The sequence below is a fragment of the Periplaneta americana genome, chromosome 14, assembly GCF_040183065.1.
Source record: "Periplaneta americana isolate PAMFEO1 chromosome 14, P.americana_PAMFEO1_priV1, whole genome shotgun sequence".
Classification (NCBI taxonomy): domain Eukaryota; kingdom Metazoa; phylum Arthropoda; class Insecta; order Blattodea; family Blattidae; genus Periplaneta; species Periplaneta americana.
Window position 1 is genome coordinate 142,484,510 of NC_091130.1, and position 22,456 is coordinate 142,506,965.

The window sequence follows — 22,456 nt, forward strand, 5'->3', positions numbered from 1 at the left end:
TCATAGGTTCTCTAATATGATCGTTCATCACATGTCCAATAATATAAATATGTAGACATTTGCATAGTTTTAGGAATGTTACAAGTTATGATTGTTAGTACACTTTTACATTCAGAATATTGACAGAAAAGGTTATAAACGAATAAAATCAGAACTATTACAGCAATGCAAACATCACTAAGCAGTTTTTTTAAATCATCCAACTTCTAATGTTAAGATTGTTAAAACTCACATTTGAAATTCAAAATACAGTGAGTCCCAGTGAATGTTCCCAGTATTTCTGTTGGATCACCAGAGGCAAGTCACCCACACTACAGTTGCTGCTTGCACCTACGAACTCACGGCACTTTGCCAGATTCAAACTTGTGTACTGTGTTATATTAACAACATTCAGTACTCACACTCCACACAGTAGTTGCTGGAAGTGTTCTCTATTTTGTGTGATACTTAATTCACATCAGATCATTCACAGAACCTACCTTATTAAATCTATTCACTAAATTTAGTATTCTTTTTCTACACGGAACTGGACAGCCATGAAATTTACGTCTAAAGTTTCCCTTGTCCTGCCACATGATTAGTTTTTTTGTATGTATGTTTTCAAAATGTGTACATGTTCATGCATTGAATATGTAACCAAAACTGAACTTATTTTTAACTGAGTCACTACAGGCCTTTACTGCAGATAGATTGATACAGCTAATTTCAGGTGATGGGAATTCATCAACGATGCAGCTTACATGCGATGATCTCATCTCTCTTTCCCTTTCTCTTGACACATACACAATAAGAGCTGATGCCTGGAGGATAACTTAAACACTAGCTAATAAAATAAATAAAGCTAACAAAATAAGTTAATATTTTGGGATTCACCAGTCATGCAGCTAAAGGGAACTCGTTAAAATAGTCAAATTGGCATCTAGCGGTTAATCATAAAACAGGGATGTCCAATTTTGAAAACTTATGAAATTTATTAATATAACATTGTAATACGTAAATTTTGATCCAGTGAAGCGCTGTGACTTTATAGACGCAAGTAGTGATGGCACAATTGACAGAAACACTAGGCACATTCACTGGGACTCAGTGTAATTTGTGGATGTATGTTTGAGACAACAATAAATTTTTAAATTATAACTGGGAAATTATAAATTGATTTCATAAATTTATTTTAATCAGCAAGGATCTTCAATTTTTAGTAATCATTCTTTTAAATATTATAAACCAAAGAATTCCAACAACAATAAGTTATAACTGTAAATACTAACCTGTACCTGTATAAGTTAAAAGAAATATAAATTATAATATAAATTAACATAAATACCTGTACAATATCATAATAACCACTTCCAAACGGAAACTGTGAAAGAAGTAAGAATTAACAAGGGCCTGACTGTAACATGTTCAAATTCGTGGTACGAGTTTTTAGGTTTTTGTTTTAACTGTCATAGATGTAGAGATATCCAACATTTTCGAGGTACGGTATGGATAGAAGACAGGGAAAGGGGTAAAGATATTACAGTAAAACTTCATTTGCACGTTTTATGGGGATCTGAAGAAAAAAAACGTATAAGTGAGAAAAAAAGTATACTGACATAACATTTAATAACATCTGAAATAGCATTTGAAGACTATATGGGAAGAACAAGTTAAGTCACTTTGGTAAAATTTTCACAAGAGAAATTTAGAACATCACAGTTAAGTCATCTTTTGAGTCTATAATACAGTACTCCAATTTGTAACACATATTCTTCAAGAATGTAAGATTATTTGTATGATATTTTGGCTGCTTAGAGTCAAAGCTGGCTGATATATTACATTTCAAACTCCTATCCAAAAAATTTTAAGACAGCGACTTACCTTGTTCTTCCAGTATGATCTTCATTTAATAATATGTGATTATTTTTACAAAAAGTTAGTTATTTTTCACTGCCTGCGTCTAAGGAATAAAACATGCCCTCAAAATTGTAATAACTGTTCCATAATTTGTTCAGTTACATATGGTGTGTTAACAAAATGTTTTACAGTTTCTAAAGCAGTAACAGCATCATTAAAGGGCACAAGATTGGTAGAGGAAAGCATGGGTAGGTTCGAATTTCCAAGAATTTTAAAGTGGGCCACATCTTAACAATGAATACATGCTGTATTTTCGCGTTTTTACATTTTGAAGGCAAAACTAATTTCGAGCAAAATTGATTTAGAACGTATAAATGGTGTTTCGTATCTTCTGGAGTTAAAAATACGATGGTATAAGTGTAAAAACCTATGAACGAAAAATGTATAACCAAATAAGTTAAAATGGAAAGTACAGGAATTTTTTCAGGACTTAAAAAAAACGTATAAGTGTGAAAAATGTATTATAAAAGAAGTTTTCCTGTATATTGGATCCATTACTAAGAGCCATCCTCTATGACTGGACGTCTGTCCCTACATAATTGACACAGTGCAGAAAACCTAAAATCTTGCATCATTTTGAACACCGCGAAAATTTAAAATCATACTACAACACTTAAGTTCTAATTCCTAACAAATTATATGAAGAGCATTAAATGCGCTTAGAGGCAAACAATATGATCTTGTAATGTGCAAATTCGAAGCGTTCTTAATTAATATTTTTAAAACGAATATACATATCACAACCATTATTACTTCTAATAATTGTTCTAATAAATAAATCTCTGAGATCTTCTGGATTTCGTTGTTGGCTTGGTAAGTCCATATATACAGTTTTAGTTGAATTTAACATACAAGGGTTATTTCATAAATAATTCCATAAATTGGCAGAATTGTAAAGTAAATGACGCAACACCAATGAAAATTACGTCAGCTGCAGTTGAAGGATTGAGGAAGAAGCACGTGTGTTCGTTTCATCCATAGCATACTCTGTGTTTAGGCAATGAGAGCTAGAAATGGAGCCTACACATGTCTCGGGTACTATGATGATTGAAGATCAAAGATCGAATCTTATTGTGGCAAAACCTCACAGAAACCCACAGCAGAGTGGAGTTTGTGATGAGTGTACAGTGGACCGATCTTTGGTCTTAAATCATCACAGTACCCAAGACACGTGTAGGCTCCATTTCTAGCTCTCATTACCTAAACACAGAGTATGCTGTGGATGAAATGAACATACATGCTTCTTCCTTAATCCTTGAACTGCAAATGACGTAATTTTCATTGGTGTTGCGTTACCCACTTCACAGTTCTTCCAATCTATGCATTATTTATGAAATTATCCCTCTGTAATTATAAACTTCTCTTGCACATCCCTAGGATAAAATTACGATCCAAACTACATGAATTATTCAAAATTTGAAGACAGCCTCTAAATGTGTGTTATCAATAAACTGTCTTAATAAGTTTTAAGTAATACAAAATGATTTAGTGCATCCTATAAATAATCAGCATATATTGCACGTTAAAAATGAACTTACAAATATGTAAATCCAATTGCAACAAATACTTATCACACGGAGGACTGCTTTGGCACAAACATTACTGCAGATGCAGAGTCTGCAGAACCCTGGGTAGAAACTTGTGACTGATCACTAGAAGACCGAGTTTCCATGGCCGATTTAGAGGATACTTCAACAATTTGTCCATCTCTTACCTCTAAATCAACAGTAACTCTATGTCTCTTTTTGGGTTGTGATTTTCTTCGCTTAGGAGCACGTGATACTCTTTCTGTAACATTTAAACCTTCAAGAGATGAGGAAGTATCTCCATCGCTCTGAGGGCTTCTAGCAGCTGCTGCAGTTGAATAATATGAGTAACATTTCGACCTGACTTTTGGACCGGTCACTTGCTGTACAGAATGAGACGATAAGCTTCTGTCATCTGCCCATCCCGCAGGAGCTTCTAAGCTTTGTGAAGACGGTTCCTTTTCCGTCATTCCCTGTCTCGAAACTGCTCTTTCCAGCATTCTGTCACCTTCATCAGAACGGGCAGTTGAGTAATACGGGGTACACTTAGGTCTTACAACTTTCACTGGTCTCTCAGAGGACATCATGGGTCCAGGAACATCATCTAAGGTAGTGTCAACACTCGTAAGACTCTTGGATGCTGAGTAATATGTAATGCGTGACTTCTGACTTGAAGCAGATTTTCCCAATCTGGTGGGACTGGCGTCATCAAGACAGGTGTCACTTTTTGCTCCGGAGTAATAAGAAGGGCTCCTGCACCTGTTAGGAGGGGTTATGCTACTAGCAGGGAGATCAGGTATTGACCGGCCCAGTTCATCAAGAGACGTGTCTTCACTCTTTGTACCAGAATAATGAAGTGGACACTGCGGTCGAACTGTGCTCGTACTGCTCGACCATTCAGAGAGGGACAGACCCATAGATGTGTCTTCACTAAGAGAGCTCCCTGCACAGTAGTGTGAGGGACATTTCGGTCTCACAGCAACTTTCACAGTACCATCTAAAGTTGTTGCAGATGAAGAAAGACATTCACCTGACAAGAAGTCGTCGTCTTCATCTTGAAGCGTGTGATTCTCATCCGTTGAACTGCCATCTCCACCAGTGGGGTCAGTAGTAGAGTCAATAACCAAGACTTTGCAAGCTTCTTCTGGATGAATTTCCATGTAAAATGTCTCCACATGACTTACAACTGGGGTTTCAAATTGTGAAGAAGATGTAGGAGGAGAAGGCCAATCATCATCTGAAAGCAATGGAGGTGGAATGTACATACCGCCTGGACCACAAATGACAGCAGGGCTGTCAGATTCTGTGGAAGGGTCACGAGGAATTTCTGGTTTCATTCCTCTAAAACCTTCCTCTAAAAGGGGACCACCAGAAGGTGGATCTGATGACAGACTGGGTTGATGATCACTAGATAGTAATGATTCATCATCAACTGATGGTGATCTTGATGAAGGTTTTGTGGAGTCATCATCCAAGTCAGAGCGTTCCTGTTCTGATGTTGTACTTCTCTCACTTATACGAGAAAGAGTGCGTGACAAAGCGAACACACTGGGCCCTCCATAGCCGCCAACACTTGTAATTACATCGCCAATGCACGGGTAGCCAAAGGTGGCTGGGAAATCTATGGATGCTGCTCCTTCCTCACGATCATTATTTGAAGGACTAGATGTTGTCTCTTCCTCATCAGGAGGGAAGAACCCTTCTTCCAAGCTCGAGCTCCCACTGGATTCGAGCAAGAAAGGACGCCAAGTAGAGGAGAGCTCTACTCTAGCAGGAAGAGCCAAAGATGAAGATGATGATGCTTCTTCTTCTGATTTGCTCCGTTCGATAACTTTATCATCTTTCAAAGATTCAGGTGATTCTTCATCCCTAGCTTCCTTGAGGGATACAGGCGATTCCACACCAATTTCTGATTCTCGTTCCAAGTTCACAGTATCTATACTCTTTTTCTTGTCGTCTAATTCAGTTTCCTCTACATCTTTTTCTTCACTGTCTTCCTGTAATTCTTTTATCTCCGAATGGTCACTGTCTACTTCTTCAGAGCTTGCATTTTCTTCTTGATCTTTGTCTTCTATTTGTTCTGGTACTGAAGACTGCAATGTCACTTCTTGTTCAAACTCATCTGGACTTTCTGATGATACTATCTCCTCCAGATCCAATATTTCCTGTTGTTGAGATTCTGCAATTTCTTCACTTAGATGTTCAGCCAATTTACTACTTCCACTTTCTTGAAATGCTGACTCTGTTTTGGTTTCCTGAGAATCGGTGACTCTCAATTGTGACTTATCTTCTTCAGCAACCTCAACTACTGTTTCCATCACATCTTCAGTTGGTACCAAGACAGCTGGCTTGTGGTCTTCACCTGTTGTACTACTCAGAGTTGAATCACTTTCCTCAGTAGCAATTGCTGCCACTTTCATTTCCTTCTGCATTCTACCCCCTATAATAACTTTAATGCTTTCTTCTGTTCTGCCATCCACGCTAGTCTTGCCCAGTTCTATTTCCACAAATTCTTCTACCTGTTCCAGTGGCAGGTCATCTTGAACAAGGACATGGGAAGATGGTGAGGAACTCAGATTATCATAATCACTACATGTATCTGGACTCCTCCTACCATCTTCATCTATGTACTGAAATTCATGACCCAAATCTAAAGCTCCCTTTAAGGCATAATCAGCTGCCAAGAGTTCTTCATGTATATCTTCAACAGAAACCCAGCGTTCCAGACAACTACCTTCTTCATCCAATGGAATAGCAGGAACTTCATCATCAGATGTTACTATAGCTTCTTCTTTTTCTAAGGAGTGACTATCGATATGAATAATCTGAATTGGGTGTGATCTCATTTTTGCAGCCTTTGATATCTGCTGAGCCTTTGCTGAAATTGCCTGATGTTCCAGCCTTGTTGTTGGAGGTGCGATTTCTTTCTTGACCATTGCTACTGGTGTAACACTTGGCTCTACCATAAATGCTGCTCCAGTCACTTGATGCTTGTCACTGGTGTCTGTTTCTGTTTCCATATGATGAGATTTTACTTCAATGTCTGCATAACATGGAGGCTTTGTTTCAGTTAGCAACTCCATCTCAACAATTTTATCAGTTTTCGCTTCAACTTTCCGAATTTTTTCTTTCTCTAATCCTGAAGGTGTTTCAGTTGGAGTAAAATGTTCTTTTGCTGTAACTGCAGAACTGACATCTTTTACTTTTGAAAATGGTTTACTACTAGTTTTAATTTTAGTCATTCTGGCAGGTTCTGGTTCATTATCAATAATGATAATTTCAGGTTCTATATCTATACTCGCCCTACGTTTAATTTCAAATTTGGAAAGTCGTTGTTTATCAGAAAATGAACTTTGAGGAACTTGCTTCACTTTTATGTCAGGATAAGGATGTGAGCGATCCTCCAACAACACTGTCTGAACACTTCTAGGTTTGTCTTCTTTCAATGACACACTTTTAGGTTTGTCTTCTTTCAATGACACAATTTTAGGTTTGTCTTCTTTCAATGATATACTATCTTTAACAGAATGCTTAACTATTTCCTTAGTTGAAAGTGGAAGGTCACTATCACCTGAATATTCACTGATAGGCTTCTGCACACTAGACAAGTCAACAGATGTTTCTGGAACTGTAGGAATCTCTGGATAATCCCTGAATTCTGGAGGTAATTCAATGTCATCGAATGTCTGATAATCACCAGAACTCCCACCTTTATCACGAAGAAGCATTCTCTTGTTTTTCCCATTATATGATTGATCTAATTCACTTTCTCCATTTGACACGCTAGCAGACCCTAGTAGTTCATTTAATACCTTTTGCATAACCTGTCGAGTATCTCCCTCACTGTAAGGAAAATCTGCAACATCTTTGCTAATCTCTGGTTGTGACGTAACTCCATAGTTTCCACTGATTTCTAAACCAGATTCCTGAGACGACATAAGGCTGTCTGCTCTTTGTGTACTGAGCTCAAAGGGCTTCATTATATCTTTAGATTCTTGATAATCTTCACTCTTAATGACAACAGGATGTTCAACTGACAATTCATATCTGTCTTTTGTTAATACCACTTCACTTACTCTTGAGATTAACCCTTCAGGTTTAATAGGTATCTGAGGTTTCGTGGTGGCATGTTCCTTTATGTCTTGAACTACAGTCTGTAATGCTGTATGGACATCCTTCGGTGAAGGTAACTGTTTTGTAGGTCTGATATCGTGAATTTCCTGTAAATTTTTAGGTCTTGGGGTGTCTTGTCTTTGTATATGTACTTGTTTTAGTTCTTCAGAAATGATTGTCTTTTTATCTGCAACATCTGACGAAATGCTCTTTGCTGTATCTCTGTCAGAAAGGGCTGGAGATGTATATTTTAAATCATCACTTAAAGATGGAAGACCATATTTTTCTGATTCAATAGATTTAAAATTTATATCCTTAATCCCTACACCTTTAATGTTATAAGCGTCAATATCTACAGCTGAGACATGTTGTAATGACGGTTGCGTTTTTTCCAGAAGTCTCTTTATCAAATCTTGTGTATCATCTTCCTGAGCACCGTTTTCATCTTCTATGGTAGAAGGCAGTCGTTTGGCTATAATCTCTAAGGGTTTTAAAGGTTCAGGCTTTCCAATACCATTATCCAAAGTGTCATCTTTGCTTGAGAAAGCATCAGCCGGTGGAAGACGGTGCACTGCAACAACTGGAGCATCCAGGGACTTCGCCCTACGAGAAGATGCTGGAGACCCAACTTGACGTACTGGTGAAAACGCAGAGCCTTCAGAGAGACCAAGTCTAGCTCGCGCAAACAGGATGGGAGAACGATCTCTCTTGCGAGGCAACAATGGTCCTGCAGGCAATTCAGCCGGAGGTCCTATCCTGCTTTTTCTTGAAATGGTTGAAGATTTTTCTCCACGTTCATCATCACTACTTGTTACAGGTACTGACGAAACATCTGGTGCTGTTTTACTCGGAAGTCTGAAGTATTTATCCAAAACATCAACTCTGGCTTCTTCAGATTCATCTCGTACAGAAGCTATGTAATCAGGCTTCAGTGCAGCTTCTGATATTTTATCATCATCTGTACCAACACTTTGTGAAACTGTGACTTTGGATATTTCCTTATTTGAATCACGAATATCAGTTGGGCTAATAATAATTTCCGCAACCTTATCTGAAATATCTGATGTTATACTTTCAATTTTATGATCTGGTGCCTCAAAACTACTTCCTATGCAACTAGAACTATCAGAAGCCTGTCTGTAAGCTATAAATTTTTCTATTGAACCTCTCTTTCTATCAATTCTAGTTAACTGATCATCGTGTTTATCATCTAAGATAATTTTCTTATCTGATTTCTGGGCTTTATAATCGTCAGTCAACATTTCTACCTGATGGGGTACTGCAGATTCTTGACTGGGAGCAGTTCCATTCATTGCGTGCCTCTTATGTAATATATAAGGGATGTTATATTCACTACGGCTCGCAACCATAGTGGAAGCGTAAAATGAAGATTCATCTCCGTCTCCTTCCTCATCTGACTCACCACTCCCTGCTGGAGTAACGTCTATAGATTTCTGATGAGTTAATACCCGTCGTTTCCGTTTACTGCCCCCCTTTGATCTGAAGCTACCTGTATGAGGATCGCTCCTTGCCCTTTCAACAGGAGTATGTACCATACTTACCTTTTTACTACCAGCTACATCATCTTTATTATCAAAACCTACCACTAACCCAGGCTTGCATTTCGCGTTGTACTCCACGAAGTGTGTTTGTGCTTGCTTGCTGCTTTTCACATCGTGCCCTACAGCATATACCACCCCTTCCTCATTCTCTACTTTACCGTGTTTATGTGAATCCCTGTACGTATAATCCTCCTCCCTAACATCTGTTCTGCTTTTGGATTTGTGCTCAAAATGCGTACAAGTCATGCTTTCCTCGTCTCTAGACATGTCGTCATGAACATCAAATTGTGGTGATTGTGCTTGCAAGGATGACTGAATATCTCTATTCTCTCTCATTATCATAGAGTCTAGGCCCTTTCTATCAGTAATATCGGAATTTGTACTATGCAGTCCATCTCTTACATTTTCAAGACTAGATTCGTTATTCCTTTGTTTAAGATAAGTTTTAGACCCCACTGTCTCGATCTCATCCATCTGAAACACTTCTGCATCGTCATCGTGACCATCTCTAGACAGTTCGTCAATTTCGTCCATAGGAAGGATGTCTCCCCCCGATTCCAAACTGCAGGATCTCGTCCCCGAGTAGGACTTGATCCTGCGCCTCATTGCATCCCTCCCGTCATCGTCATCCTCTTGTTCATCATCCCCTTCATCCTCCCCTTCGCGCTCCAAGAGCTCGTATGAATCATGTGACAGATCATCGTGGGAATACAGGATTTCCTCCTGCGATCCCGAATCTAACCCCCCAGTTGTAAGTAAGATACACTCACTTCCAGCTTCCATCATTCCCCCAGGCTCGTCTCCCCCACCACTCTCTGTAGAGAGGCTAGAAGTCGTGCCAGGATAGCTGCTCGAGTAGATTCTGGTATCTGGAACGGCATCAGACCCCCGATCTACAGAATTCGTCTTGCTCCCTGCTGCACTATAACATGCTCGGCGACTGTCATCGTATCTTGTGATAGGAGATTCTATGAGGTGTTCCTGTCTATACACAGACTCATAATATCCCCTTCCGTCTCTTAGAGGATCAGTGCAGGTGTTTACCTCCGCCCCCTGCTCAAATCTGCTATCGTTGCGGAGGTTCCTGCAGCTAGCACTCCTCTGCCAGTCGTGCCTAGTCACAATCTGGCTAGACTTCTTGTCAGACTGCTGTATACGATTTGAGGCTTTGCTGGTGTTAGAGCGAGGCAGGGTTGTAGGATGTTGTGTGGTAGTAAGTGTAGTAGTTAGGGTTTGTGAAGTAGTAATGTGAGTGTGATGCGGAAACTGGTGAGACTGGGTGCTGCCATAGTTGCTCTGACCTGTGTTCTGGTGTCGGTAAGGACTCTGACGTTGACTCCCGCCAGTACCCGGTGTCCCCCGCTGTTCTGTCACTGCAGTGGTGTATTCTTGCTCCTCGTCGTCCGTCTGCCGCCCACCTGGGTAGAAATGCTGCGGGCTGGATGTGATCGATGTGCCCGGCGACAGGGAGGTGGTGAGGGGGGGAGACGGGCTCGTAGTCCCGACACCTCCCGCCGTAATGATGGTCAGGTCCCGGGTATCGAAGTCGTGGATATCCGCAGTGTGTGTTGGGGAGAGGAGAGGACTCGCATTGCCAGCTCGGTCCCTGCTGTGGTGGCGGTGGTGGTGGTGCGAGTGTGAGCCCACCCCCCTCTGGTGCTCCATCGTCGAACTCAGGGTCATCGACCCGCATGAGAGAGATGCTGGAGTGCCGACTGCAATATAGGTCACAAAATAATGATAAATATACCAGACAGCAGAACTTACAAACCTTTGCTTTTTCTGCTATTTACGAAGTATACAGGGTGGAAGTGATATAACTGTGCAGACAAAAGAATACCATTAAAACAAATAAAAAACGTATTATGTGTTTTGTAATTAAGTGCATGGTTAATTGAATCATGGGCTGCAAAAACGTTCTAAGTAGTCCAGAGTAGTTTGTCGGAAAACAACAAAAAAACTGCTCTGCTCATAAACCACGAAATTTATAAAATTCAAAAAAATTATATTTTATATTTGAATCAGTCGGAGCTAAAAGGAAGTAAGTCAAAATATGCAGTTTTGGGTTATGCAACAATTTGAACAACAGATGCCATGTGCATCGAACAGAGGAAGAAGGAACAAAGACTTTTAAATATTCCTTTGTCTTCTATAACATAAAAATATGATATTTGAGAAGCATCGTTTCAAAACGTATTAAGTCCCCTAGTGGGGACTTTCTATTTCTTTATCTTTCATGCTGTGAAGTCTGATGGTTCCAAGTCGTCATATTTGTAAAGTGTTAAACCAGTACTTAAAAATGGTTTTGTGTAGTGTTTTGAAAACTTATCCGGTTTACGAGTAATCCAGTTTTTCGTCGTTCGTGTAAAAAAATTATAAGGGGCACATAATACGTTTTGAAACGATGCTCCTCATTTGTGTTATTAGTGGTATGTTTTTTGCTCCTCCTGAAAAGTTGTGAAAAGTGACTTAATTCCTTTTACCTCCAACTGATTCATTTACGAAGTATACAGGGTGGAAGTGATGTAACTGTGCAGACAAAAGAATACAATTAAAATAAATAAAAACCTATTATGTGTTTTGTAATTAAGCGCATAGTTAATTGAATCATGGGCTGTAAAAACATTCTAAGTCGTCCAGGGTAGTTTGTCGGAAAACAACAGAAAACTGCTCTGCTCATAAACCACGAAATTTATAAAATTAAAAAAATATATTTTTTATATCATATCAACAGTGTATTATAATTTACTACTGTTAATATTATTTTTACTTTTATTTACTATGGTTTACAAGCATTTCTTTTGGCCTGACTTAGAACGTTTTTGCACATTACGAAAAAATTTGTAATAAAAACTAGATTATCACACGCAGTATATTTATTTCATACATAGTGATGTACTTGAACTGTCCTAGATTAGTCTCAGTCCATGATATATTCATTTGTATCATCCATACATATTATGTAAGTATTTGAACTTGTCTAGCCGATATCATGTTCACTGTCACCATCACTTACATCACCTGTTGGCCATTTCAATAATTCTTGGTAGAAATCCATAAATTCAGGAGCTATATTTTCAAGAGGTTTACTTCCAAACCTATCTCTTTACTTGCTTCCAGTAAAATTCCCGTGTTTTCCCTAATCGTTTGTGCATTTTCTCCTAACATATTCACGTCATCCGCATACACAAGCAGCTGATGTAACCTGTTCAATTCCAAACCCTCTCTGTTATCCTGGACTTTCCTAATGGCATACTCTAGAGCAAAGTTAAAAAGTATCTCCTTGCTTTAGCCCACAGTGAATTGGAAACGCATATGACAGAAACCTGTAATAAATTTGTAAATTTTCATATTACTAGAACTGTCTAAAAATTATAGTAAATAATACAAATTTTTGTTCATACCGATGTCAATAATTGCAATATATAGTATATAAATACTGTAACTAAGCATTGCTTCAAATATAGACGCTTTATATTGCTTATAAATAGATTTATATATCAGTTTATTTGCATTTCCAGTGGCAGAATAAATTAAATAGATTTACTTGTTATTTTATATACATCAGAAAATACGTAAATAACTTATTTAAGTTATATTACAAAGGGGTGGGGGTTATCCTCTAAGAAGATGCCTATATACTTAATGGTATTTTCTAAACTCCGAGCACTCTATAGTAACCATGAATAAAATTATCTATATAGAATTTTATGTTAACTATGGAAAGTTTCTTCATAGCAGCTCAACAATTCATCTTAATTTTCTTTGTCATTATTACGTTCTAGCTAAACCTTATTAAAATAATATTTTTCGTACATGCTCTCTAAAATAGTGCTTTTCGTACTGTTTTTTTTTTTATTTTATTGGGTTATTTTACGACGCTTTATCAACATCTAGGTTATTTAGCGTCTGAATGAAATGAAGGTGATAATGCCGGTGAAATGAGTCCGGGGTCCAGCACCGAAAGGTACCCAGCATTTGCTCGTATTGGGTTGAGGGAAAACCCCAGAAAAAATCTCAACCATGTAACTTGCCCTGACCGGGATTCGAACCCGGGCCACCTGGTTTCGAGGCCAGATGCGCTGACCGTTACTCCACAGGTATGGACTCGTACTGTTATCAGTCCAAAAAATTCAACTTCAGGGTTTTAATATGAGAACATTGTTTCATTATGTTTATCAGATAGTGATGAGAATATGACAATTGACTGACTATGCTTATATTTATATTTACTTTTATTATTTATTTCATATAATTTGGAGAGCTTTTACTAAAAACTATTGTATGCACCATGTATGCTAAACCTTTAGCCGATTCATTCTGTATTTTGGACTTGGCTTACACCTTGTCCAAAAACACTGAATTCATCCGCTAAAGCCTTATTTTGCGTACCTGATACATAAATAGCTATCATTTAATCTAAACATGATGGGAAAATAGTACATTATGCAAGGAGCCTATAATGGTAGTAATTAAGACGCGATTATGTTTATGAAACGAGCTCAAGCGAGTTTCATAATTTTCATACGAGCGTCTTAATTACCATTATAGTCAAGTTTCATACGACTTTTTATGCTCGACCATATTTCTAACTTGAAATTATTCATAAGCATTCATGTTATTCTTATCTGACTAAGGAGCGGAACTGACCTTGTGCAATACCTCGTAAATTGTGAGATGTGCGCAGACGCGAAAGTATTAATTTTTTCAGAGAAACAAATGTCGACATCGACCTTGATATAATCTAGAAAGTAAAATAAACATTAATCTTGATATAACCTTGAAATTGAATTAGACATTGAAAAACGAGATGACAAATTGAATTTATTTGAATATTATTTACAATTAACGCTAATTATTATAGTAACAGAATTGTCTTTCGATTGCATATCCGAGAATAATCGATACTTGCGCTTTCATATTGCTACAATGGTATTTTCTGATTGGTGGAACACCTGAACTTTAATGAACAGATGTACTTTAATGAGGTCCATTAAAGGGCTGCTACCAGGTGTATAATTACTACATTTCGGCATGGTCGAGCATAAAATAATAAATAATATTGTTCAAATCATTAAAAGTAATTAAGGCTACTGTTGAAACCATTAAAAATAATAATTTTACTCATGCTCCTACTGATTTCCAATCTGTCTTGTACCTCAATTACAGAACTTACATTGATGCAGAATGGAAAACATCAACCATACTGATACTAGACGGTATCTGAAAGAGTACCAATATAAAAAAGAAATGCATGCTGCATAAGAACACCTACCGACAGCATTATCTCCAAGAGGTAACAAGGGGTGTGCTGATAAGCTGGTTCCCACAACGTTCGCAACACTCGAGTGAGCCGAGCTCGAATGACGGAACGACTGAGACCTGCGGGGAGAAGCAGAGAAGAGGAAGTGAATTAGTCACTGGGCAGACCACCACGTGTTTGTCAATTCACCTCACTACCCACATAGTGGCTTCTGTTCATTCCACTAGCAATAACAATATCATGTTCATTATTTATACGAATGTGGAAGGAATAGATATCATTTACTGAAGACTTAGTTTCTGATTACAGAAACTAAAATTACTAATATAAAATTCTAAAAATGTTCCAACCTTAAAGTTTCAACTTTATTTGATTTATTTTTTTGAATCAGTGGATTAAGATCAATAAATCTGAGACATTCTCATCCTCCTCCCCTTCCCCTCAATTTCCATCACAAAAACAAACATACATAGTCTACTCAAAAATAAATATTTGAAAAAAATTAAACCATACCAAAGCCTACGACACACAACACAGCAAAAACATTTAACACATTCAAGGCTTTAACTTTTTCATATGAGTCTTCATAAGCAAGATGTATGGTTCGCTGCATAAGTACTTCTTTCGTAAACATATACGCAAAGTTTATTTTATTTCTAAAATTAATAATATTTATGTCTTCACTGTCCCAACATTAATATTCATTAGCATATTTACTTTTATAACCGACGTAACAAAGTTTAAATTGAAAAACACAACAAGAAGCAAATTATAACAAATGTGTGTGTGTCTGTAACTAATGCCTACCCACTTCACTTGCGTGATTCAGGTTCCGCATATTGCGGATAGATGGCAGGACTGTGACTCATTTTTAAGTTGCACAGTAAAGCAAATGACGCAAACCACGTCGAAACTATTCAGCCAGGTAATTTACCACCAGAATTTATATATCGTCGTTGTTCCTGCAATAACTCCTACGTGCAAAATATAACATTTTTCAGTAGGAAGAAAAAACACATTTATTTATCCTATGGTAGCCGTACATAGGAGACTGTGAATTCTTACATTTTCGAAACAAAGGAATATAATTACATACAGGAGATTTTATTATCTGCTGTATCACTATTTAAGTTATTTAATAGAACAAAAATCTGAAAATCGATAAATGTGTTACATAGCAGTTATTGCAGGAACAACGACGATATGATATATGATATGAAGAGTTCGCGGGAAAAACGATGAATGTCACATTTCTGTTAAGTATTAGATAATGATCTAATTGAGAGTATAACTGCAAGATGTAGTGCTGTTTCTATAGAAAATAAAGGAAAGGATTACTGTATTCGTGGTGTTAATTCTCCTTTTTACCATTTTTCATAAGAACAACATTAAATTTCGCAGTGATCCATTGAATTAGATAATGACATCAACCTTAACAAAACTGTGACATTCATCGTTTTTCCCGCGAACTCTTCATATGGTATATTATATATTTGTCGTTAAGCACTTACTTCCAGTGAGATGGTACTTCACATATTTTGTATACAGTGCCATCCCGCCTTATTACATAGCAAATTTCTGCAAGTCATACCTTACTTCATTCTCTCTTCCACTCATGTTCTCTTTAAATGTATCTTGTCACCTCTTATTCACCAGCCAATCTATCTATTATTTCCCCACTTCTCTACTATTGTACTCCACACTTATATCCTCCCCTCACTTCACTTCACTTCACTTGCTATTGATATCCCTGTCCTCCCTACTATCTACTTTTTTCTTGTATTTTCTACCACTACTTCCTCACTACATCAACTCCTTAAATCATGTTTCTTCTTACTATTCACCTTTCTTCCTTCCTGGACCCATTCAATTTTTCTTCGCTTGCCTTATCGTTGTTTTTACCTCACTCTGCAACTCTCATAATCGCCTTCGAATCGCCCCAATATGCTGACTACACGAATTCTGATGCGTTTGTAGAATTCTACTCTGTGTTGATATTTCCTTCTAGTCAGATGACATCATAGGCTTCTCTTGCTCGCTTAAGGTTACTTTTTTTCCGCATTCCATGTCGTGCTTACCTTGCTATTTTCATTAATATTGCCCAAGCTGATATCATTTCCAATGCTCTTCGACACTAATCCCCTAATTTTCTCCTTCAGGACTCTTCTATTTCTATCAATTTCTTCTGAACCTACTTCCGGCTGCTTAATGCTTCCGAGACATTCTTCTGCACTAAAGATCTTTAATTTGTCTCTAAACAGTTTTGCAAACTGATCTCTTTTCCTAGCTTCTTTCATGAAAGGGACCAAAACCCGTCTTCTGCTCCTTACTTCATAACTCCAGTCATTGTCCATTCTAATGGAAGTGTTCCCTAGCAACCTTCTGTTTCTCATGATCTTATTCTTCGTTATCATGCTCTTGAATTTAACTAATATAGGCCTAACTTGATCTGGATTACGACTTAGATTTTTTTCTTCCTATTCTAAATACTTCCACAATTTGTCCATTGCTCAAATCCATTTCAAAACACTCCCAACACACTCCTATCACACTATATACCAAAAAATAATTGGGCACTGTTTTTGTCCCTTTAGAACCTCGTGGTACCACCTCTTGTTGCTATAACAGCAGCTACCCTGTCAGGCATGCTCTCCACTAGTTTGTGTAGGATATCCACTGGAATGCGTCGCCATTCCTCTTGCAATATGGCACTCAGTTGGACAATGGAAGTTGGCCCCATGTTTCGGCGGCTACTATGCAGTGGTATGCAGACAATAATGTTCACAAGTTGAACTGGCCTGCACAATCCTGATCTCAATCCCTTGAGCGCCTTTGAGACGAATTGGACCGGCGATTGAGGTCTCGGGAGATGCGGCCAACTTCCATTGTCCAACTGAGTGCCATGTTGCAAGAGGAATGGTGACACATTCCAGTGGATATCCTACACAAACTAGTGGAGAACATGCCTGACAGGATGGCTGCTGTTATAGCAACAAGAGGTGGTATCACGAGGTTCTAAAGGGGCAAAAACAGTGCCCAATTACTTTTTGGTAGATATTGTATATTCTCGTATATAATTTATATAATATTAACACAGTAAAGCAGTTATTACTTGTTCAATGAGGCTTCGGAAAATGACGCAAACCACGTCGAAATTAAGGTAAGCGTTCACTACATCGTATCGCACTCCTTGCACGAAACGGATATTTTAAGTGCAGTGCGTTCACTGTACCTCATCGCCTCATTGGATTCCCCTATCAGCTGTTTAAAACATGACGTCGTACGATATTGACATTACTGAAAGCAGAGGAGTTGAGGTTAGGTCTATTAATTATGCCTGTTAGCGAATAAGAATTTGTAATTGCTTCATGCGTCTTAATTGAAGAGGAAGAAACAAAAGAAATATTGGTTACATTATATATTTGCAAGAAACGACTTGATTACTTTAATGGGAATGCCTAAAATTATATAATTCTTTGCAATGTTCTACACGCGAAGTAAGTTTTCCGTCTGCCATTTTGGCGCGACACTGAACATGGCACAACATAATAGTAACAGTTGACCAATTAAAATTGATTTATTAAAGAAGGCCATGATCCCACACATCAGAAAAATTGCCCATCCGAGAAACGTGGACGGATTTGCCGAGAGGCGATGCGTCCGATACGATGTAGTGAACGCAGTTACATAACAATTACAGCAAAGATAGTCTTTTTCCGGTCCGTGCAATTCGTCCGATGCGTGCGATAAGATGTAGTGAACGCTTACCTTTAGTCAGCCAAGTAATTTACCACTAGAATTTATATGATATTAACACAGTAAAGCAATTATTACTTGTTCAATGAGGCTTCGGAAAATGACGCAAACCACGTCGAAATTAGTCACCCAAGTAATTTACCACTAGAATTTATATAGCCTAATATTAACATAGTAAAGCAGTTATTACTTGTTCAATAACGTTAATTAGTGATAAATTATTTAATTCATATGGACTAATGTTCAAATGGACACATAGTCTACTGAGTAACAGACCCAATATATAGCTGGTACCAATAATGTACATAGAAATGTTTTCAAATGAATATAATCTAAATGATATAAAAAAAAAGAAAGCATTTTTAAGTTTGAAAATGCTACTATGCTTATTCACAGGATTGTAGCATATTGAGATTATACAAGTGTGTGTGAGACTTTCTTTGAGTGTGAATGTGGTTATGTGCATACAGTGCATATAATATGGTGTATCTATGCGTGTGTGGGTCTGTTAATGTAATTACATGCATAGTATTTTCTAATATAAAGCTCTCTACGAAAATAAAAACTTTGCTTAATGAGTTAAAATTGTGCAGAATTATAACATGACTAATAGTTTATTAATTGTGACTAGTACTCAATTTATTACATTTTTTTGTAAATATAGTTCGTACATGCACAAATTATAATATAGGCCTAATCAAAAGCGTGGGGATTAATATGCAATATGAACATTCAGTGAGAACAGAAACCTCACATAAACATTTTTGCAAATGCATTCTGGTTCTCACTAATGACGAAATATTAACTTATTCAATTTATTTGCTAACTATTTTACTGTAAGTTTTAGTTTCTCAGTGGGATGGTGACTGCATGCACATACAGTATTACACGTTAAAAGTATTTCAAGTTCGCAAATTATAATATTGTGATTTAATTAATTGATTAACTAGTGGACTTACTAGTGTTAATTATGTAAGATTTGTCCGGCTTACAGCTGTTTCAGTGCTTCACGCACCATCCTCAGAGCCTACTAGATCACGGCGTCATTTCGAACTTCTCTGCCTGTTATGTGGGTGTGTTTGATTGTTGAAAGGTGTTGAAGAGTGGAGTCAAATAGTGTATGTGTACTGAAATTGATCTGTGTGTTGAGAATTTGATCGGGGTGTGTTTTAGTGTGTTTGTATATTTCGTATTGTTCTAGTGTGTTGAGTTTTTGGTTCTTGGATTGTGTGTGTAGGATTTCCATGTCCGTATTTATGTTATTGTATGTATGGCTAATACGAAATATACAAACACACTAAAACACACCCTGATCAAATTCTCAACACACAGATCAATTTCAGTACACACACACTATTCGACTCCACTCTTCAACACCTTTCAACAATCAAACACACCCACATAACAGGTAGAAAAGTTCGAGATGACACCGTGATCTAGTAGGCTCTGAGGATGGTGCGTGAAGCACTGAAACAGCTGTAAGCCGGACAAATCTTACATAATTAACACTAGTAAGTCCAGTAGTTAATCAATTAATTATATTCAAGTGTTAAAAGTAGTGTACGCAAGATTCAAAATGGATTGTGATTTATATCAGCACTATGATGATTTTTTACACATGACTACACACCAATAAGCACGGTGTTAGCAAAAAAAAAAAAATACACTGTATGAATAAAATTGAAAGACTTTAAATGGAAACTGAAAACTATCATGAATATCTCACACAACAATTTTCTATTAAGTAAGTTAGGCCTTTAAACTTCATAATCATCTTATTTAGCACGTAAAAACAGTTATTTACTTAAAATATTCAATATAAACTGACACTTTGCAATACATTTTCACATGGACACATGTAGTTGTATGAAGTCTCCTGGTATGTAACTTGAAGCAGTTTCACAACTATAGGTTGTTCAGTAACCTTTATATGAAATGAATCAGTCAGGATAGGAGAAGAAATGTCAGAAGGAAGTGAAATAGGGAAAGGAGTACGACAAGGATGCCCTTTATCACCTACCTTGTTCAACATCTACTTGGAGAATTTAGTCAAGAACTGTTTTCAGAATGATAGAGCATGTGAAATGGACAGAGTATGAAATGAAGCTGTGTTGGAAAGAGTGGATGAAGAAAGAATGATGCTGAAACTGGTCAGAAAGAGGAAACGGAATTGGCTGGGTCACTGGTTGAGAAGAAACTGCCTACTGAAGGATGCACTGGGAGGAATGGTAAACGGGAGAAGAGTTTGGAGCAGAAAAAGATATCAGATGATAGACGACATTAAGATATATGGATTATATACAGAGATAAAGAGGAAGGCAGAAAATAGGAAAGATTGGAGAATGCTGGGTTTGCAGTGAAAGATCTGCCCTTGGGCAGAACAATATGAATGAATGAAAAAGTCTATAAAAAGTCACATGCACTTTATGTCACTTAAATGTAACAAAATGAATAGATCACTGAAGTTAGTGTAAAGTAACCTACTGAAGTTATGGTATAATTTATTAATCTGCTCTAAGTTACTCATAATTTTAACATAGTAGAATCCTAATGAACGCTTTCTTAATTACACATCCTTCAAATAAATAATAAAATTATGTTCCACTCCCCATCTATGTTAAAGATTCATGAACTGTAAGAATTTCAGTTCTTTAGGTTATGTGTTTACAGCTCTCATCCTTCCATAACCTTTCATCTTTATAATAATCAATCAATCAATCAATCAATCAATCAATCAATCAAAGGACATTATGGAGCATGTCAATTCCATGTCGATTTCACAAAACGCTTCCACTCTGTTCTGTCTTTTGCTAGTTCCTCCCAGTTGGTAATTCGCATTTCCATGCATTCCTTCTGAATTTCATCTTTCCATCTATTCCAAGGTCTTCCCAGTGGCCTTCTGTAGTTAAAGATGTTCATATACATTTGTTTTGCACTGTTGCAGTCATCCATAGGTGTAACATGTCCTGCTCAATTTAATCTTCTGGTCAGTATTACATCTAAAATTGATGATTGATTATAAAGTTTGTATTATTATGTCGAATTTTCACTTGTTTTCAAGTGGGTAAAAAATTGGACCAACAATTTTCCTCAACACTTTTCCTTTGTTTTCAAAAACCATTAATTTGTGTTTTTCCTTTTTAGTTAAGCTCCATGTTTCCGATCCACATAATAGTACAGGTTAGATTAGTGTTTTGTACAAAATGATTTTTAAATTTCTGATTAAAAAACGGGATGATGATAATTTGTGAACAGCATAAAAAGTTTTGTTTGCATTATGTAGTCTGTTAAGTATTTCATGTTTTCAGTCATAGAATTGTCTATCAAAACACCAAGATATTTGAACTGATTCACTGTTTCAAAAGTAAAATTTTTTATTTTAAGACTATTGGGAATCCTTTTATTTTATTTTTTTTTGTTTTGTTTTAGTGATTACCATATATTTTGTTTTACTCTCGTTAATATTTAATCCAATGTTTTGTGCCTTTCCATTAATTCAATAAATAGCTGTCTTATTTCAAGCTCATTTCTTCCTATTAATAATAAATCATCAGCATATACAAAAATTTTATGTTGTCCACCCAGGTTTATTCCAGCTGGTATTAAATCTAACTATCGTATTATCTTCTCTAATGTTATATTAAATAAGATTGATGAGAGAGCGTCACCTTGTTTTAATCCTGTTTGATTTACGAATTCTTCTCATATAATTTCATTTGTTACTACTTTGCTTACCATATTTTCCATATATATCTTACATAATCTGATTAATTTCAAAGTTATTCCAAATTCTGCCATTATATTCTATAAACTTTCTCGATGTATTGAATCATATGCTTTAGTAAAATCAATAAACAGATAATGTACTTCCTGATTATATTCTCATAATTTTTTATTAATCAACCTGATGACATGTATATTATCTGAAGTAAATCGGCCTTGATGGAAACCATTTTGATACTCCTCAATCATTTTTTCAGTATATGGTCGTAATTTGTTCAGTATTAATGAAGAGAAAACCTTATATGTAATATTTAGTAATGATATACAGTAGAACCTCTATTATCAGTGGTAATGAAGGGGATGGACTGAACGGTTGATGGAAAAAATCGGATAATCCGTACCATGAAAGATTTTGTTATTTCCTCCATGGCCTTGTATTTAACTCGCTAGGATCAGAAGTTCACTAATTTAAGTCTGGTTGCCAACGACGGGTTTTTAAGGAGCAAGGAAGCCCTTTGTAATGACTGTCTCAGGAAAGATAGGAATAGTCTAAAGGAGGTCTCATGTTGTAGATTTACATAATTTTTTTACACTTTATCCTTGTTTTTTTTTATTAA

The 22,456-nt window shown here is 36.8% G+C and overlaps 1 protein-coding gene across 1 annotated transcript in view; it reads right to left on the bottom strand.

Moving 5' to 3' along the window:
- The window catches only part of Cdep (Chondrocyte-derived ezrin-like domain containing protein), a 464,715-nt gene that overhangs the window by 77,455 nt on the left and 364,804 nt on the right, over positions 1–22,456 (bottom strand). Inside the window, exons 10-11 of the mRNA XM_069846189.1 lie at positions 14,373–14,479; positions 10,399–10,812 (exon numbers count right to left, since the gene is read on the bottom strand). Coding sequence (XP_069702290.1) covers positions 10,399–10,812; positions 14,373–14,479 — 521 coding nt within the window. The remainder of the gene's footprint in view (positions 1–10,398; positions 10,813–14,372; positions 14,480–22,456) is intronic.